We start from the raw sequence: 14,256 nt of genomic DNA on the forward strand, positions 1-14,256 counted from the left end.
CTTCCCAAAGTAGAAACCTAAACCTGCCAATTCAGCTTGTTCCTGGCGTATGTGAGGGGTTTGGTTTAGGCAACAGAGTTGACCCGGTCTAGGCCCATCATGAGTCCATGCTCTGGGAGTGGACATGGACTGGGCGGGATATTCTGAAGCAAGTAGGGTTTGGAGCGGTCCAGAAGGTGGACATTTGCTCTGCCTCAGCCCCAAGGAACTCCCCCTACCCTACTAGCGCAGGGGCGGGCTTCTGGAGGGGCGAGGCGTCCTCCTCACCAGCCCGGAACCTTTCTTCTCCGCCCGGCTCAGGTTCCGGGAGGCGAAGCTCGGGTGGGCCGGAAGTGGAGGCGGTTAGTGGGGTTGGCGGGGCTCAGGGACGCAGCGCGGGCGGCGGTTTGTGAGCTTCGGGTGGATCGAGTATAGTGACCGGCGTCCCACTGTTTGGCCCTAGTGGGGTTGTGCCCGGCTGGACGGAGCGCGGCGGCAGTGAAACCAACGCGGCGCGGACCCAAGCGCCGGCGACTGGGCCCATGGCCTCCTCTTGCGCGAGCATCGACATCGAGGACGCCACGCAGCACCTGCGGGACATCCTCAAGCTGGACCGGCCGGCAGGAGGTGAGCCGGGACCGTGGGGGTGGGCCCCGGTGAGCGGGCAGAAGGGCAGCGCGGGCCTTGGCTGCCTTCATGGCCCTGGTGTCCCTCAGGACCAGCTCCGCATCCTTCCATCTGGTGAGGGCAGACGAGGGTTGGAGGGTTGGAGGGGCGTGCTTACCCAAGTGCGCATAGCCCAGGATGCGATCCTTCCCCATCCCCGAGCCGTGCCGCTCTGCCCTGTCCTTCAGCATCTCGGCTGAAGGTGAAGGCTCTTCTCTGAATCCGCAAAGCCCACCAGATGTCCTGGCAGCAACGTCTCTAGTGTTCCTGGGACTGGCCCGGGTTCCCTACCCTTTTACCATAGTTCAGAGGCCTAATCTGGGCTCTGTACACCGAGTTCTGGGTCTAGAACTAGGCGCTGTGCTGAGCAGCAAAGCAACTTGCCTTTCCTTCTGGAATGCACACTCTAGGCCTGCGATTTTAAGACTGATTTTCTGGAGGAAGATGACCAACCAGTTCCTGTGTGCTCTCTGGGATTAAGGCAAACCACAGATTGCACACTGCTGATTGGATCAGGCTGCAAACATTTGCAAGCGGTAGTTAATTTCCATTTATTTCAAATTTACCTGGGTTTGCAATGGTACTTCCAGAGCTCCTCCTGCCCTCAATGAGCTGCTAGGCCACAGAGTTAATGAGGTGTAATATAATGTTCTTCTCAATGAGAGAGAGAAGTGTTTCGGTTCTATGAGGAGGATGGGGTAGGTGGGGTAGGGGCTGGTCAATGCCTGAGAACAGCTGAGAGAAAAGCAGTATTTAGGCCAGGTCTTGTAATACAGAGAGGGACTGGGGTGTCAGGAAAGACCTTCTACAGAGAGGAAATAGCACGTGTTAATGTACCAAAGTTTCATGGCAGATTCAGAGACCTGTGGGAAGTTGACTGGCTGGTGATGGTGGTGTGGATGTGCAGCAGCCAGAGCTGAGGACTGTGTTTCCTCAGACCCTGTTAAACCTGCTGAAAAGCCCAAACTGGCTCCTTTTGGACACAGGCAGGGGTCCTCACTGCTGGGTTCAGCTAACCTCTAATCTCTGAGAAAATCCACCTGCTGCCTGAAACTGTCAAACCCCTTTCCCCAGGCCTGGAGTGTGTGCTCCCGTGACTCTCAGGCTTGGCGTGGCCCTCTCATGCTTCTTAACTGCCACAAAGGTTTGATGGAGCCTGGCACGGGTAACATGTGGCTTGTTTGTCTTCATAGTAGCCTCCCTGGAAGGGAGAGTGGTCACCTTACCTCTGAGCATCACTCACTCTGATGCAAGTAAGGTGGCCTGTAGTTTTTCCTCTTAGATTGATACTTGATTCCTCTGTTTGCCAAGTAGTACTTGCTTGTCTCCTCTTACTGGAGGACAATGTGAAATCCCAGGCTGTTTTGTGACTAGAAACTTGCCAGATTCCTGAATATGAAGCCCTAGTCTGCTTGCCACCTGGGAGTTTTGGAGTAGTGTTTGAGCCTATGAGATTGCTTGAAATACAGCTGATGGTAAAGCCGATGGTAAACAACTGAAATGCTATCTGTCCTACTCATACACCCTACCCCCTAATTTCTCTCCTCTTTGGCCAGCTCCTTCATGTCCATAGTGGTTTCTTCTGAGCCCATGTCTGTGTGAGGCAGTCTCCTTCCTTTCTTTCTTCCACATTTAATCATATCTTTCCATGCCTTAGGAGCCCATCCTCTCTTCCCCAGCGCCTCCACTACTTTGGTCCAGGTCCTGATATCTCTCACCTGGATTCTCAGCTATCCTACATGTCACTTTAGAACAGTCAGTCCTCTGGCCATAGCAGATCATGTTACCTTCCCATTCAAAACTCTTTCGTGGCTCTCATTACCACAGGGAAAATCAAAGCACCCCAGCCTCATTCCTGAGACCTCTGCTGCCTTGTTTTCCCTCCATCCTTCCCATGTTTGTGTTCCAGCCACACTACTACTGTGGTCCTGACTATTCTTCTGCCCTTCTTCAAGTACACAGAGTCCTTCTCTACTGACCCAGGCCTGAATATTAACTGGCCACAGAGGGTTCTTGATGACTAACACCCCTTCCCCAGGTAGAAGAGCCTCATGCTCATCCTTGGTCCTAGCATACATTGGGTTCACCATCAGTGCTTATAGAATGAATTGAACAAAGGGCCCTCCTCCCCACTGACGTGCCTTGTTGAGTGTTCCTAGAGCACCGTATGATTCTTAAATGGGACCCTGCAGAAGGAGAGGCCAGTGGGCAGGTGGAACAAACTCGTCAGAGTGGCCCTTTCTGCCCCTAGGCCCCAGTACAGAGAACCAGCGACCATCTAATGCCTACAATGGAGATCTCAATGGGCTCCTGGTCTCAGATCCCCTCTGCTCAGGTGACAGTGCTTCAACAAACAAGCCTGGTCTCCGAGCCATGCCACCTATTAACCTGCAGGAAAAGCAGGTCATGTGAGTGTCTGGGAGATGGTAGTGGTGGTGATGGGGTCTTTGAGGTATTTGCTAGCTAAAGGCATAAGGTGGGGGAAGAGGGTCTGGCAGTCTCTGCTGCTTCCCCGCAAGACGGCCTGGGGTAGAATGCTTCACTTGGATGAGGGCCACGGACAAGGGCTTAGCCTCAGTCTGAAATTTGGTCTCCTGGTTTAGCATGGAAGGAGGGAGGTGAGCAAGAGAAGCTATGGATTTGGGGACCAGTGACTCAGGCAGAGCAGGGCATCTGGCTCTTGACGCTTTCACCAGAGTGGCTGCATCCTCTCCCCTCAACCCTGCCCATTGAGACTTCTGGTGAACAAGAGTTATGCTTGTGCACCCCTCCCTCCAGCTGCCTCTTAGGAGACGACAGTTCCACTGGCATTGGAATTTTGGCGAAGGAGGTGGAGATTGTGGCCAGCAGTGATTCTAGCATCTCGAGCAAGGCACGGGGGAGCAACAAGGTGGGCACCAAAATGTTGTGGCATGTATAATGGCTGGGGCACAGTTAGGCTGTCCCTCCCCTATTCCATGCGGCCAGTTCCTATGGGGATTATCCTAACAGACAGATAGTGTACCCCAGTCTCAGGGCTGCCAAGTCTTTGTGGGAATCTGACCCCAAGAGTTGTGACTGGGTGGCTGGGCTTGCACATACGGCCTTTCCTGTCCCCGGGCATGCTGGGGGCTACTTCAGCTCCAGGAAAGCCGCTGCAGCCCTTGACTTCTGTGACCTTCTTCACTCTTGGTTCTCAGGTGAAAATTCAGCCTGTCGCCAAGTATGACTGGGAGCAGAAATACTACTATGGCAACTTGATTGCTGTGTCCAACTCTTTCTTGGCCTATGCTATTCGGGGTGAGTAGGAGCAGTACAGAGGAGGAAGGTGTTCTGCTTGACACCCCAGAGGGAAAGCTCTGCGGTTGTCGGGTCACTCAGCCCCCTCAGACTGTAGAGGTTTGATGGCAGGCTCATCTGCGATGCCCCCAGCTCTGCCCAGCCCTCTGGAGCCCAGTGAGAAAACTGAGCCTCAGACTGGTAATGGCAGAGAGGCAGGCAAGGGCAGGGCTTCTCTGTTGCCACCTGGTCCTGAGTTTATTCACGGTCTACCACTCTCCTGATTCCAGCTGCCAACAACGGCTCAGCAATGGTGCGAGTGATCAGTGTCAGCACTTCAGAGCGGACCCTGCTCAAAGGCTTCACAGGCAGCGTGGCTGATCTGGCCTTTGCACATCTCAATTCCCCACAGCTGGCCTGCCTGGATGAGGCAGGCAACCTGTTTGTATGGCGCTTGGCCCTGATTAATGGCAAAATTCAGTATCCTTTCCCAGGGTGGGACGGAGGACTGGAGAAAAGTGGGTGGAGCTGGGTCTGCCAGACCCACCGCATCATCCCTCCGACTAGCCCTTAACACCCTGCTCAGAGAGGAGATCTTGGTCCACATCCGCCAGCCAGAGGGCACTCCACTGAACCACTTCCGCAGGATCATCTGGTGCCCCTTCATCCCCGAAGAGAGTGAAGACTGCTGTGAGGAGGGCAGCCCAACGGTGGCCCTGTTGCATGAGGACCGGGTGAGGGGGCTGGGCCTGGGGGGAAAGGAAGGGGCTGAGTAGCAGTGGGGTAGTCATGGGCTGTGTGCTCACCTCCCGGTACCTGCCAGGCTGAGGTGTGGGACCTGGATATGCTCCGCACCAACCACAGCACCTGGCCCGTGGATGTCAGCCAGATCAAGCAGGGCTTCATCGTGGTAAAAGGCCACAGCACAGTAAGCCTGCAACCAACTGCCTTTCCTGCCCTCTCGCCCCACCCCACTGTGTCCCTCATCTATTCCCTGGACCCACAGCTGCCCAGACAGCTTTTCAGCACTCTGCCCATGGGACCTCTGAGCACAGAGTGACCTGTCTCCTGTGGTGCTCACATCTGACCTGGCTGTACCCCCCTGGATCGGGGCTTCTCCGCAGGGCTCCATTCGGTCAGTCTTTCATACACACATGCAGATCCACTGTGGGTCAGCCTAGCTCACTTCCATCCTCACCTGAGAAGGACTTGCTCCCACCTCTAGTTGGTGGCAAAGCAAGGCTTTTTGGGTTCTTCTCAGTGCTTGAGTGAAGGGGCTCTCTCACCTGATGGGACTGTCCTGGCTACCGCAAGTCATGATGGCTTTGTCAAGTTCTGGCAGATCTACATTGAGGGACAGGATGAGCCACGGTAAGGCAGAGCCTGAGGGACTGGGCTCCCCTAGATAGGGGATCAGATCAGCCACTTGGGCCCCTCATTTACCGCAGGTGTTTACATGAGTGGAAGCCTCATGATGGGCGGCCCCTCTCCTGCCTCCTGTTCTGTGACAACCACAAGAAACAGGATCCTGAGTGAGTGAATGGGCAGGCTGGAGGGTGGTGGGCTGGATCTTGGGTTACCATAAAGGGCCCCCCCAGCCACTCAGTGCCTTGCTGCTTTGCAGGGTCCCCTTCTGGAGATTCCTCATTACTGGCGCTGACCAGAATCGGGAGCTGAAGATGTGGTGCACGGTGTCCTGGACCTGCCTACAGACCATTCGGTAAGCAGGGGCTGTGGGGCTGGGCAGAGGCAGACTTGGTGATATGGGTCCTTTCCATCCTAAGTCTCATTTATCCTGCCTCATCCCCCCCATCCAGCTTCTCCCCAGATATCTTCAGCCCAGTGAGTGTGCCCCCCAGCCTCAAGGTTTGCCTGGACCTCTCAGCAGAATACCTGATCCTCAGTGATGTACAGCGGAAGGTAGGCTGCAGTGGGAGCAGAGTGGGTAGCACTGGGGGGACGAAGGTGTGTGTGGCTCATCTGGGGTCTTCCTAGCCCCTGAACTCAGCTGTGACCTTGCCGCCTGTGCAGGTCCTCTACGTGATGGAACTGCTGCAGAACCAGGAGGAGGGCCGGGCCTGCTTCAGCTCGATCTCTGAGTTCCTTCTCACCCACCCTGTACTGAGCTTCGGTATCCAGGTTGTGAGTCGCTGCCGGCTGCGGCACACAGAGGTGCTGCCTGCCGAGGAGGAGAATGACAGCCTCGGGGCCGGTGAGCTGCTCAGGGTTGGGAGGCAGGGGAGTACTAAGGTACAGAGTGTCAGGGGCTTAGTCATCCACGTTGTCCTTATAGACGGGACCCACGGAGCAGGTGCGATGGAGTCTTCAGCCGGTGTGCTCATCAAGCTCTTTTGTGTGCACACTAAGTAAGTGTGTTGGGGAGGGGGCTGCCTGTGCGAGGTCAGTGCCCCTCCCTACCGTGCTGCTTCTGACTGTCATTTTCTCCCTCTGACTGTCATTTTCTTCCTCTGCTCATCCTGCAGGGCATTACAGGATGTCCAGATCCGCTTTCAGCCACAGCTGAACCCTGACATTGTGGCCCCGCTCCCCTCGCACCCTGCCCATGAAGACTTTGGTGAGTTAGGGATGAGAGGGAAGCAGGTTTTGACCAGAGTGTGAGATCTGACTCAAGTGGCAGCCTTCCTCACAGCATTTGGAGAGTCTCGGCCGGAGCTGGGCTCAGAGGGCCTGGGATCGGCTGCTCATGGCTCCCAGCCTGACCTCCGACGTATCGTGGAGTTGCCTGCACCGGCTGACTTCCTCAGTCTGAGCAGTGAGACCAAGCCCAAGCTGATGACACCTGACGCCTTCATGACGCCTAGCACCTCCCTGCAGCAGGTGTGCTTGGGAGGAGTGGGCCTCAGGGATGTCCTCCACGGCCACAGCCCTCATTCTCCATGTTTCCCCAGATTGCTGCATCTCCCAGTAGCAGCAGCAGCAGCAGCAGTAGCAGCAGCAGCAGCTCCTCTCTCACAGCCGTGTCTGCTATGAGCAGTACTTCGGCCGTGGATCCCGCCTTGCCTAGGTAAAGTGAGGGGCAGAGGGAGGAGCAGGGGCTGGTGCCAGGTGGCGCCAGGCTCTGTCTACTTACACCTCATCCTCCTGCCACCAGGCCACCTGAGGAGCTGACGTTGAGCCCCAAGCTACAGCTGGATGGCGGGCTGACCATGAGCAGCAGCAGCCTGCAGGCAAGCCCACGTGGGCTCCTGCCCGGCCTGCTCCCAGGTCCGGCCAACAAACTGACTCCCAAAGGACCTGGTCAGGTGTGTGTGTGGGTGTGTGAAGTGCAGGGTGGCAAGCATATGAGGGTGGGGAGGTTGGTGGCGATCTCCCAGTTTCCTATGTGCTGGTCCTACTCTGCCTCAGATAGCCCATCTTTCCCCTGAGGGTATCTTAGCCCCCGGTGTCCCTGGAGAGCAGCCCCTCAGCCTCTCCTTCCCCCTCCTCTCCTGACTGTGACCATTTATGACTTGCGTCCCCATCCCCCGTGCCCCATCTCTCATCACTGCACACTCCAGTGCATCATCTCCATACTTGTTTTAGCCCTACTTCCCACCATTTAAGTCTTATCTTGGTCCCTCAGGTGCCTACTGCTGCCTCTGCACTTGCCCTGGAGCTGCAAGAAGTGGAACCCCTGGGGCTGCCTCAGGCTTCCCCCAGCCGCACCCGCTCCCCTGATGTTATCTCCTCAGCCTCCACTGCCTTGTCCCAGGACATCCCTGAGATCGCATCTGAGGCGCTGTCCCGTGGCTTTGGTGCCTCCGCTCCTGAGGGCCTGGAGCCAGACAGCATGGCCTCAGCGGCCTCGGCGCTCCACCTGTTGTCTCCACGGCCCCGGCCAGGGCCTGAGCTTGGCCCCCAGCTTAGCCTGGATGGGGGCCCTGGGGATGGGGATCGGCATAGTACCCCTTCCCTCCTGGAGGCAGCCTTGACCCAGGAGGCCACAGCCCCTGACAGTCAGGTCTGGCCTACAGCTCCAGACATCACTCGCGAGACCTGCAGCAGCCTGGCAGAGAGGTGAGGAGCTTGGAGGGTAGGCGGGGGAGTGTGCCCAGTGGTAGGGGCTTCAGGTAGAGTCATCCACCACTGACTTGGCTTGGCCCTCCTCAGCCCCCGGAATGGCCTCCAGGAAAAGCACAAGAGCCTGGCTTTCCACCGACCACCTTATCACTTGCTGCAGCAACACGACAGCCAGGACGCCAGTGCCGAGCAAAGGTAGGCATCACCCTGCACCATTCCTCTCCCGGGAGGGCCAGCCAGTGGGCAAGTGCCTATCTCTCTCCTTCCTCTTCCCCCAGTGACCATGATGATGAGGTGGCCAGCCTCGCCTCTGCTGCAGGGAACTTTGGCACCAAAGTGCCCACTCCACGTCTTCCAGCCAAGGACTGGAAGACCAAGGGATCCCCTCGGGCCTCACCCAAGCTCAAGAGAAAGGGCAAAAAGGATGACGGGTAGGAGGGGTCCTGGGGCCAGGGAGTGGGTGGTCTTCAGGCTGCCTGTGTGACGTGGCCTGAGGTGCTTCTCACCTATGGCAGGGATTCATCCTTGGGATCCCGGCTCACAGAGCACCAGGTGAGTGAGCAGAAAGAGTCCCTTTCTGCTTCTGGGACTTCCGCCTGTGGGTGTGGGGGAGGTACCCAGACCTTGCCCTGGTCTGATGTGGGGATGAGCAGGGCAGGCATCAGGTGACTTTTGGTGTTACTGGCAGGTGGCAGAAACCCCTGAGGACTGGCCGGCACTGATCTGGCAGCAGCAGAGAGAGCTGGCACAGCTGCGGCACAGCCAAGAAGAGCTGCTGCAGCGCCTGTGTGCCCAGCTTGAAGGCCTGCAGAGCACTGTAACTGGCCACGTGGAGCGAGCCCTGGAGTCGAGGCACGAGCAGGAGCGTATCCTTGGGGGCAAGGGCGCAGCCGGGACAGGGAGGCAGCCATGTTCTCAGCCCAGGACGGGATGTGGGACCTCCTCCGGGTCTGTTCCTTAGCGACAGCACAGAGCGGCGACTGGAGCGGGCCCTGGCCGAGGGGCAGCAGCGAGGTGGGCAGCTGCAGGAGCAGCTGACGCAGCAGCTATCCCAGGCGCTGTCTTCAGCGGTGGCAGGGCGGCTGGAGCGCAGCATACGAGACGAGATCAAGAAGACGGTTCCTCCATGTGAGTTTCACATGGAGACTTCTGGGCGGGCCAGATTCGAAGGGCCCTCTCCCTGTCAAATCTCGTCTCATGGCTCGGCTCCTCTCTCCTTCCCCTGTCCCAGGTGTCTCCCGGAGTCTGGAGCCTGTGGCTGGCCAACTCAGCAACTCGGTGGCCACCAAACTCACAGCTGTGGAGAGTAGCATGAAAGAGAACATCTCTAAGCTGCTCAAGTCCAAGGTGCTGTAGGGCCCAAGATAAGGGAAGTGGGTGGTGGGCATGAGCTCAAGACTTTCAACTCAGCCTTTCCTCCACTCCTAGAACTTGACAGATGCCATTGCCCGAGCAGCCGCAGACACATTACAGGGGCCAATGCAGGCTGCCTACCGGGAAGCCTTCCAGAGCGTGGTCCTGCCCGCCTTCGAGAAGAGCTGCCAGGCCATGTTCCAGCAGATCAATGACAGCTTCCGACTGGGCACACAGGAGTGTGAGTGGGGTCTTCTGCCTCAGGGAGGGAGAGGCCATCCTCTTCTCCCCATTGTCCCTCTCATGGGCCCCTTGGTCACTTTTCAGACTTGCAGCAGTTGGAGAACCACATGAAGAGCCGCAAGGCACGAGAGCAGGAGGCACGGGAGCCCGTGCTGGCCCAGCTGCGGGGCCTGGTCAGCACCCTGCAGGGGGCCACTGAGCAGATGGCGGCCACTGTGTCTGGCAGCGTTCGGGCTGAGGTGCAGCACCAGCTGCACGTGGCCGTAGGCAGGTGGGTGGCCTGGGCACAGAGCTAGGTGGTGGGTGTGGAAAGGGCCAGACCCAACCGCATATTGACCTCGTCTCCCTCACTTGCTTCGCAGCCTGCAGGAGGCGATTCTAGCACAGGTACAGCGCATCGTGAAGGGCGAAGTGAGTGTGGCTCTCAAGGAGCAGCAGGCCGCCGTCACCTCTAGCATCATGCAGGCCATGCGCTCAGCTGCCGGCACACCTGTCCCCGCTGCCCACCTCGACTGCCAAGCCCAGCAAGCCCATATCCTGCAGCTGCTACAGCAGGGCCACCTCAATCAGGCCTTCCAGCAGGTAAGCCAGGCACTGGGCCCAGGTAGAGGCCAGTGTCTCCTGACAAGACTCAGGTTCTCCATCAGACTTCGGGTGGTCTGGCAGCAGACTTTTTTTGGTTCTCTTTGCCTCCAGGCCATTTCACTTGCTTTTCCCTCTGCCTGGGCCCTGGATCCCTTTATTTCTACCTCAGTCCACCTTGCTTCGTCACTACCCTTCTCAGAAATCTTTTCTGATCCCCTAGAGTAACAGCAGCCCTTCAGTGCTCTCTCTGGGCCCCTGAGCAACTCCCTCAGGATGCCCTACTCGGCAGTTGTCCTCTCCCAGGCCACATAGCCAGACAAGCAGGCATTCCATCTTGACAACAGCTATAAACTCTGTTCTCTACTCAGGCCCTGACAGCTGCCGACCTGAACCTGGTGCTATACGTGTGTGAAACAGTGGACCCAGGCCAGGTTTTTGGGCAGCCACCTTGCCCCCTCTCCCAGCCTGTACTCCTTTCTCTCATCCAGCAACTGGCCTCTGATCTTGGCACTCGAACTGACCTCAAGCTCAGGTGAGTGGGAATAGTCGGGGACTAGAGCTGGGGTGAAGGTGGGTGAGTACTTCAAAGCAGAGACTCCCACTCCTACCTGACTCCCCTCCCTGGTGACCTCCACCAGTCCCCTCCGCCCTACCTATCTCAGGCTTTGAGACTTCCATTGTCAGCAGCCCCTCTGGGCCTCATAGCCACCAGGGGGCGTTCTCCTCTGCTGGAGGCCACCTGTAGTCAGTCTTTTTCCTCCATCCCCAGCTACCTGGAAGAGGCTGTAATGCACCTGGACCACAGTGACCCCATCACTCGGGACCACATGGGCTCCGTCATGGCTCAGGTGCGCCAGAAGCTCTTCCAGTTCCTGCAGGCGGAGCCACACAACTCACTTGGCAAAGCAGCCCGGCGTCTCAGCCTCATGCTGCACGGCCTTATGACCCCCAGCCTCCCTTAGCTAAGCCTGCTTTGTCCAGGGTGAGGTGGCACTGAAGGCCAACCGACAGGCTTAGGCCAAAGTGGGGTCATGCCTGCCAGTTACCTGCTCAGGCTCCCACCTTTGGAGAGTTTTATGGGGATAGCACTGGCTGTGGTCTGCAGGGTGTGATAGCCAGTGGGTGTAGGCTGGGCCCAGGGTGGGTATTGTGCCTTCTTGGGTTCTGCCATGCCTGGAGCATAACCCCCGGGATTATGACACCACTTAAGTTGAATTTTCCAATTTCCTTTTTACCTCCGATTTGGGTCTTTTTGTTTTTGAGAAAACATTGAGAAATTCAAGTAAATGTTTTTGGAATAAAATGGAGTATGTGTGTGCTTTTTATGTGTCTTTGGTGTGACTGATAACTGCCCTCTCTTAACCTACCCCCTCTCTTCTCCCTATGCGGAGCTCTGTCTAGGCCATCCCATCCCAGGGGGCCTGGACACCACCCTCATCTGCCCAGCTACTCTCCCAGATCTCTCCATCTCCGAGGCAAGGGCCCCCCGCCCCGGGTCAGCTCAGCACCCCACTTTGCTCCTGGGTTCATTCTCCTCTCTCGAGTCCCTCCCTCCTCTTTTGCCTATTGGAACTGGGGTAGGGCTTCTGGGTGGCTGAGCCCCGCCTCCCATCCAATCACAGTGCCTCCTCCCGGAGGCTGGGCTGAAGGGCTGCCCTCCAAGCTGCTAGCCCTGTTAGTAGGCTCCCAGCTGGGGATGATGAGCTGCTGCTGCTGCTGCTGCTGTTGTCACCACCGGCAACCGCCCTGTGCGCTGGGGCTGTTGCTGTTGCTGCTGCTGTCGCCCCTCGGTGAGTGCCCGGACCCAGACCCTCCACACGCCCTCCCCACAGGATGGGTGTAGGTTGTGTGGGAGCGGAGGCACAGCCTGTGCTGAGTGCCGAGAGCCAGGGTGGAGAGGTGAAAGGGCTCCAGGGAGGGAAGAATGTGATCAGTGACTGAAAGATGTAAAGTGAGGGGTGTGAACTGAACCCTATTTTCAGAGGGAAGAACCTCAAATTCCACAGTCTGATAAGCAGAGGTTTGACCTCTTGCAGGACTCTCAGACCAACCCTGGGATCTCTGAGGTTCTCTCCTAGGGTCGGGCCTGGATCTCAACCGCTTCTATCCTGACCCATTGGGAAACACCTGTGTTCAGGAAGGTGTCTAGGCTGCAGAGAAACTGGCTTTTGCCAGGGGCCCTGTCCCCCTTACCCATGTCCATGCTCCTTCAATTGGACCGTTCTCACCTGACCTGGGGCCCAGAACTCGGAGAAAGTCAACCCCTGGGATGAGACTTCTTTCCCCATGCCCACCTATCCTGTCTGGGTCATCCTAGAAGTGGGTGGTGGCGGGTGGTCCCCAGGTGTGCCCCTTCGTTCCCTGGGGTGCCCCTTTCACGCTGAGTCACGTCCCCAGAAAGCTCCCTGGTAAACAAGCCTCTAGGGGTTGGGGGGTTGAGGGTGCACTGCCTCATCCTATCAATTAGTCTCCACCCCCACCCGCAGTCCCTGTATTTCCCCTGGCAGCAGCAGCTGCAGCGGGCGCAGGCCGCTGCGACACCATATACCAGGGCTTTGCTGAGTGTCTCGTCCGCTTGGGAGACAGCATGGGCCACGGAGGCGAACTGGAGACCATCTGCAGGTATGAGCGGGTGTGAGGGCAACATCACCCTTGGGATCTGAGCCTTTTCCCTTCCATCCCAAAGCCCCCCTGCCCCACCTAATTCCCCTAACCCCATACCCTTAACAGGTCTTGGAATGACTTCCACACCTGTGCCTCGCGAGTCCTATTGGGCTGCCCAGAGGAGGCAGCAGCCGTGTGGGAGTCACTACAGCAAGAAGCTCGCCGGGCCCCACACCCAGATAACTTGCACACTCTCTGTGGCACCCCTGTGCGCCTTCAGGAGCGCGGGGTGGGCACAGAGACCAACCAGGAAACCCTGCGGGCGACAGCGCCAGCGCCCACCTCGGCGCCCACTCCCCCGCTGCTGGCAGCTGCTCTGGCGCTGGCCTGCCTCCTGGGGCCCCTGGCCTAGCCAGTCCAGTTGGGTAGTGATGCCCCCGCCTCCAGCCTTGCTCTGGTGGCTGCCGTCGGCCTCCTCAGAGCACACTTGGCTTTCATTAAAGGTATTTATATTTGTACTAAGTTCCTTCCTTTCTTTCTGCTGAGGCCTGCTTGGCTGGGGTTGAGGCCTCCAGAAACTGATCCCCAAGATGACATGGGCGGAGCTGAAGGCCGCCACAGGGGACTCAGTCTTTCTCCTCACAAACACTCATTTCCCAGGGGCAGGGCAGAGCTTTCCACTGCCAGCAGGTTCCAAGAGTTCTGTCCGGGAATGTCTCTCTCTCTCTGTTCTCCCAGGCTGGCACTCCTACCTTCCTGGCCCTCCCGTGCTGGCCTGTAGGGGCCTTGTGAGGTGGTGGAGCGTCCCCATCTCCACCCCCAGCCAGTCCACCCCTCTCCCAGCTTCCAGGCTCCTGACCATCTCACCTCATGCTCCCTCTGCTGAACTACCCCCTTAGCCTTCAAGACACAGCTCAGATTAAGTACCCTTTCCTCTCCTTCTCTGGGGTCATGGTTCATCTGAGGGGAGCCTGTTCCAGAAGACGGGGAACCCCCTGTTGGAGTCAACGTTGGAGTCTCTGAGGTGACCGGGAGCGGCAGAAACTGGGTCACAATGAGGGTCCTTCTGTCCTCTGCTCTGCACAAGCTTGTTCTCTGAGAAGAGGTGCGCTGCATGAGGTCAGAGAAATCCCAGAGGAGTTTCTGGAAGCACAGATGAATGTGCCATGTGTGAGGAGCCCCTGTTCTTCATGGTGGAGAAGAAGAGCGAGAATCAGCATGAGCAGGATCCTGAGGGAAGAAGGCCTTGGAGAGGGAGCGACCCTCTACCGTCCCTGCCAGGACCCTCCACCAAGTTTACCCCTACACGACTTGAGTGAACACTGCCATGGCCTGCTCACCGGCTTCTACTCTCACTCCCTCTACTTTATTCTCCGTTGAAAAACTGATCCCGATATTAAACTCTTTTTCATTGTCTGCAGGCCCTATGTAAGTCAGCTGTGTGTCTATGTAGGATGGTTTATTCAGTCTACTGAGTAACTCCCACTCTATAGCAGCACAGAGGAATGATCTGCCTGCTCAGTCCTTGGGGTAAGGGGAGGTTTCAGA

The 14,256-nt window shown here is 57.6% G+C and overlaps 2 protein-coding genes across 2 annotated transcripts; both read left to right on the forward strand.

Moving 5' to 3' along the window:
* The first annotated feature begins 483 nt into the window (after positions 1 to 483).
* EDC4 (enhancer of mRNA decapping 4) lies at positions 484 to 11,336 on the forward strand. Its single transcript, XM_068991867.1, is given in 29 exon segments — positions 484 to 606; positions 2,897 to 3,053; positions 3,424 to 3,535; positions 3,825 to 3,924; positions 4,194 to 4,383; positions 4,490 to 4,637; positions 4,727 to 4,831; positions 5,165 to 5,274; positions 5,352 to 5,435; positions 5,528 to 5,623; positions 5,721 to 5,823; positions 5,935 to 6,115; positions 6,197 to 6,269; positions 6,387 to 6,478; positions 6,554 to 6,741; positions 6,813 to 6,928; positions 7,016 to 7,166; positions 7,487 to 7,920; positions 8,014 to 8,118; positions 8,202 to 8,354; positions 8,439 to 8,475; positions 8,612 to 8,796; positions 8,798 to 9,051; positions 9,155 to 9,270; positions 9,352 to 9,517; positions 9,604 to 9,790; positions 9,882 to 10,101; positions 10,473 to 10,636; positions 10,874 to 11,336. Coding segments are annotated over 29 exon segments (4,305 nt in total). The 5' UTR covers positions 484 to 521; the 3' UTR covers positions 11,067 to 11,336.
* A 464-nt stretch (positions 11,337 to 11,800) lies between these two features.
* Positions 11,801 to 13,120, forward strand: NRN1L (neuritin 1 like). Its single transcript, XM_068991659.1, has 3 exons — positions 11,801 to 11,894; positions 12,612 to 12,726; positions 12,835 to 13,120. The coding sequence occupies exons 1-3, from the start codon at positions 11,801 to 11,803 to the stop codon at positions 13,118 to 13,120; spliced, it is 495 nt and encodes a 164-aa protein (XP_068847760.1).
* The last annotated feature ends 1,136 nt before the right edge of the window (positions 13,121 to 14,256 follow it).

Source organism: Capricornis sumatraensis, chromosome 20, assembly GCF_032405125.1.
Source record: "Capricornis sumatraensis isolate serow.1 chromosome 20, serow.2, whole genome shotgun sequence".
NCBI classification, from domain to species: Eukaryota; Metazoa; Chordata; class Mammalia; order Artiodactyla; family Bovidae; genus Capricornis; species Capricornis sumatraensis.

Excerpts from the sequence above, each read along its gene's own strand:
- NRN1L (XM_068991659.1), top strand. The coding sequence starts at position 11,801 with ATGATGAGCTGCTGCTGCTGCTGCTGCTGTTGTCACCACCGGCAACCG. Across the intron at positions 11,895-12,611 it reads GCTGCTGCTGTCGCCCCTCG|CAGCAGCTGCAGCGGGCGCA; the intron begins GTGAGTGCCCGG and ends TTCCCCTGGCAG. Across the intron at positions 12,727-12,834 it reads GAACTGGAGACCATCTGCAG|GTCTTGGAATGACTTCCACA; the intron begins GTATGAGCGGGT and ends TACCCTTAACAG.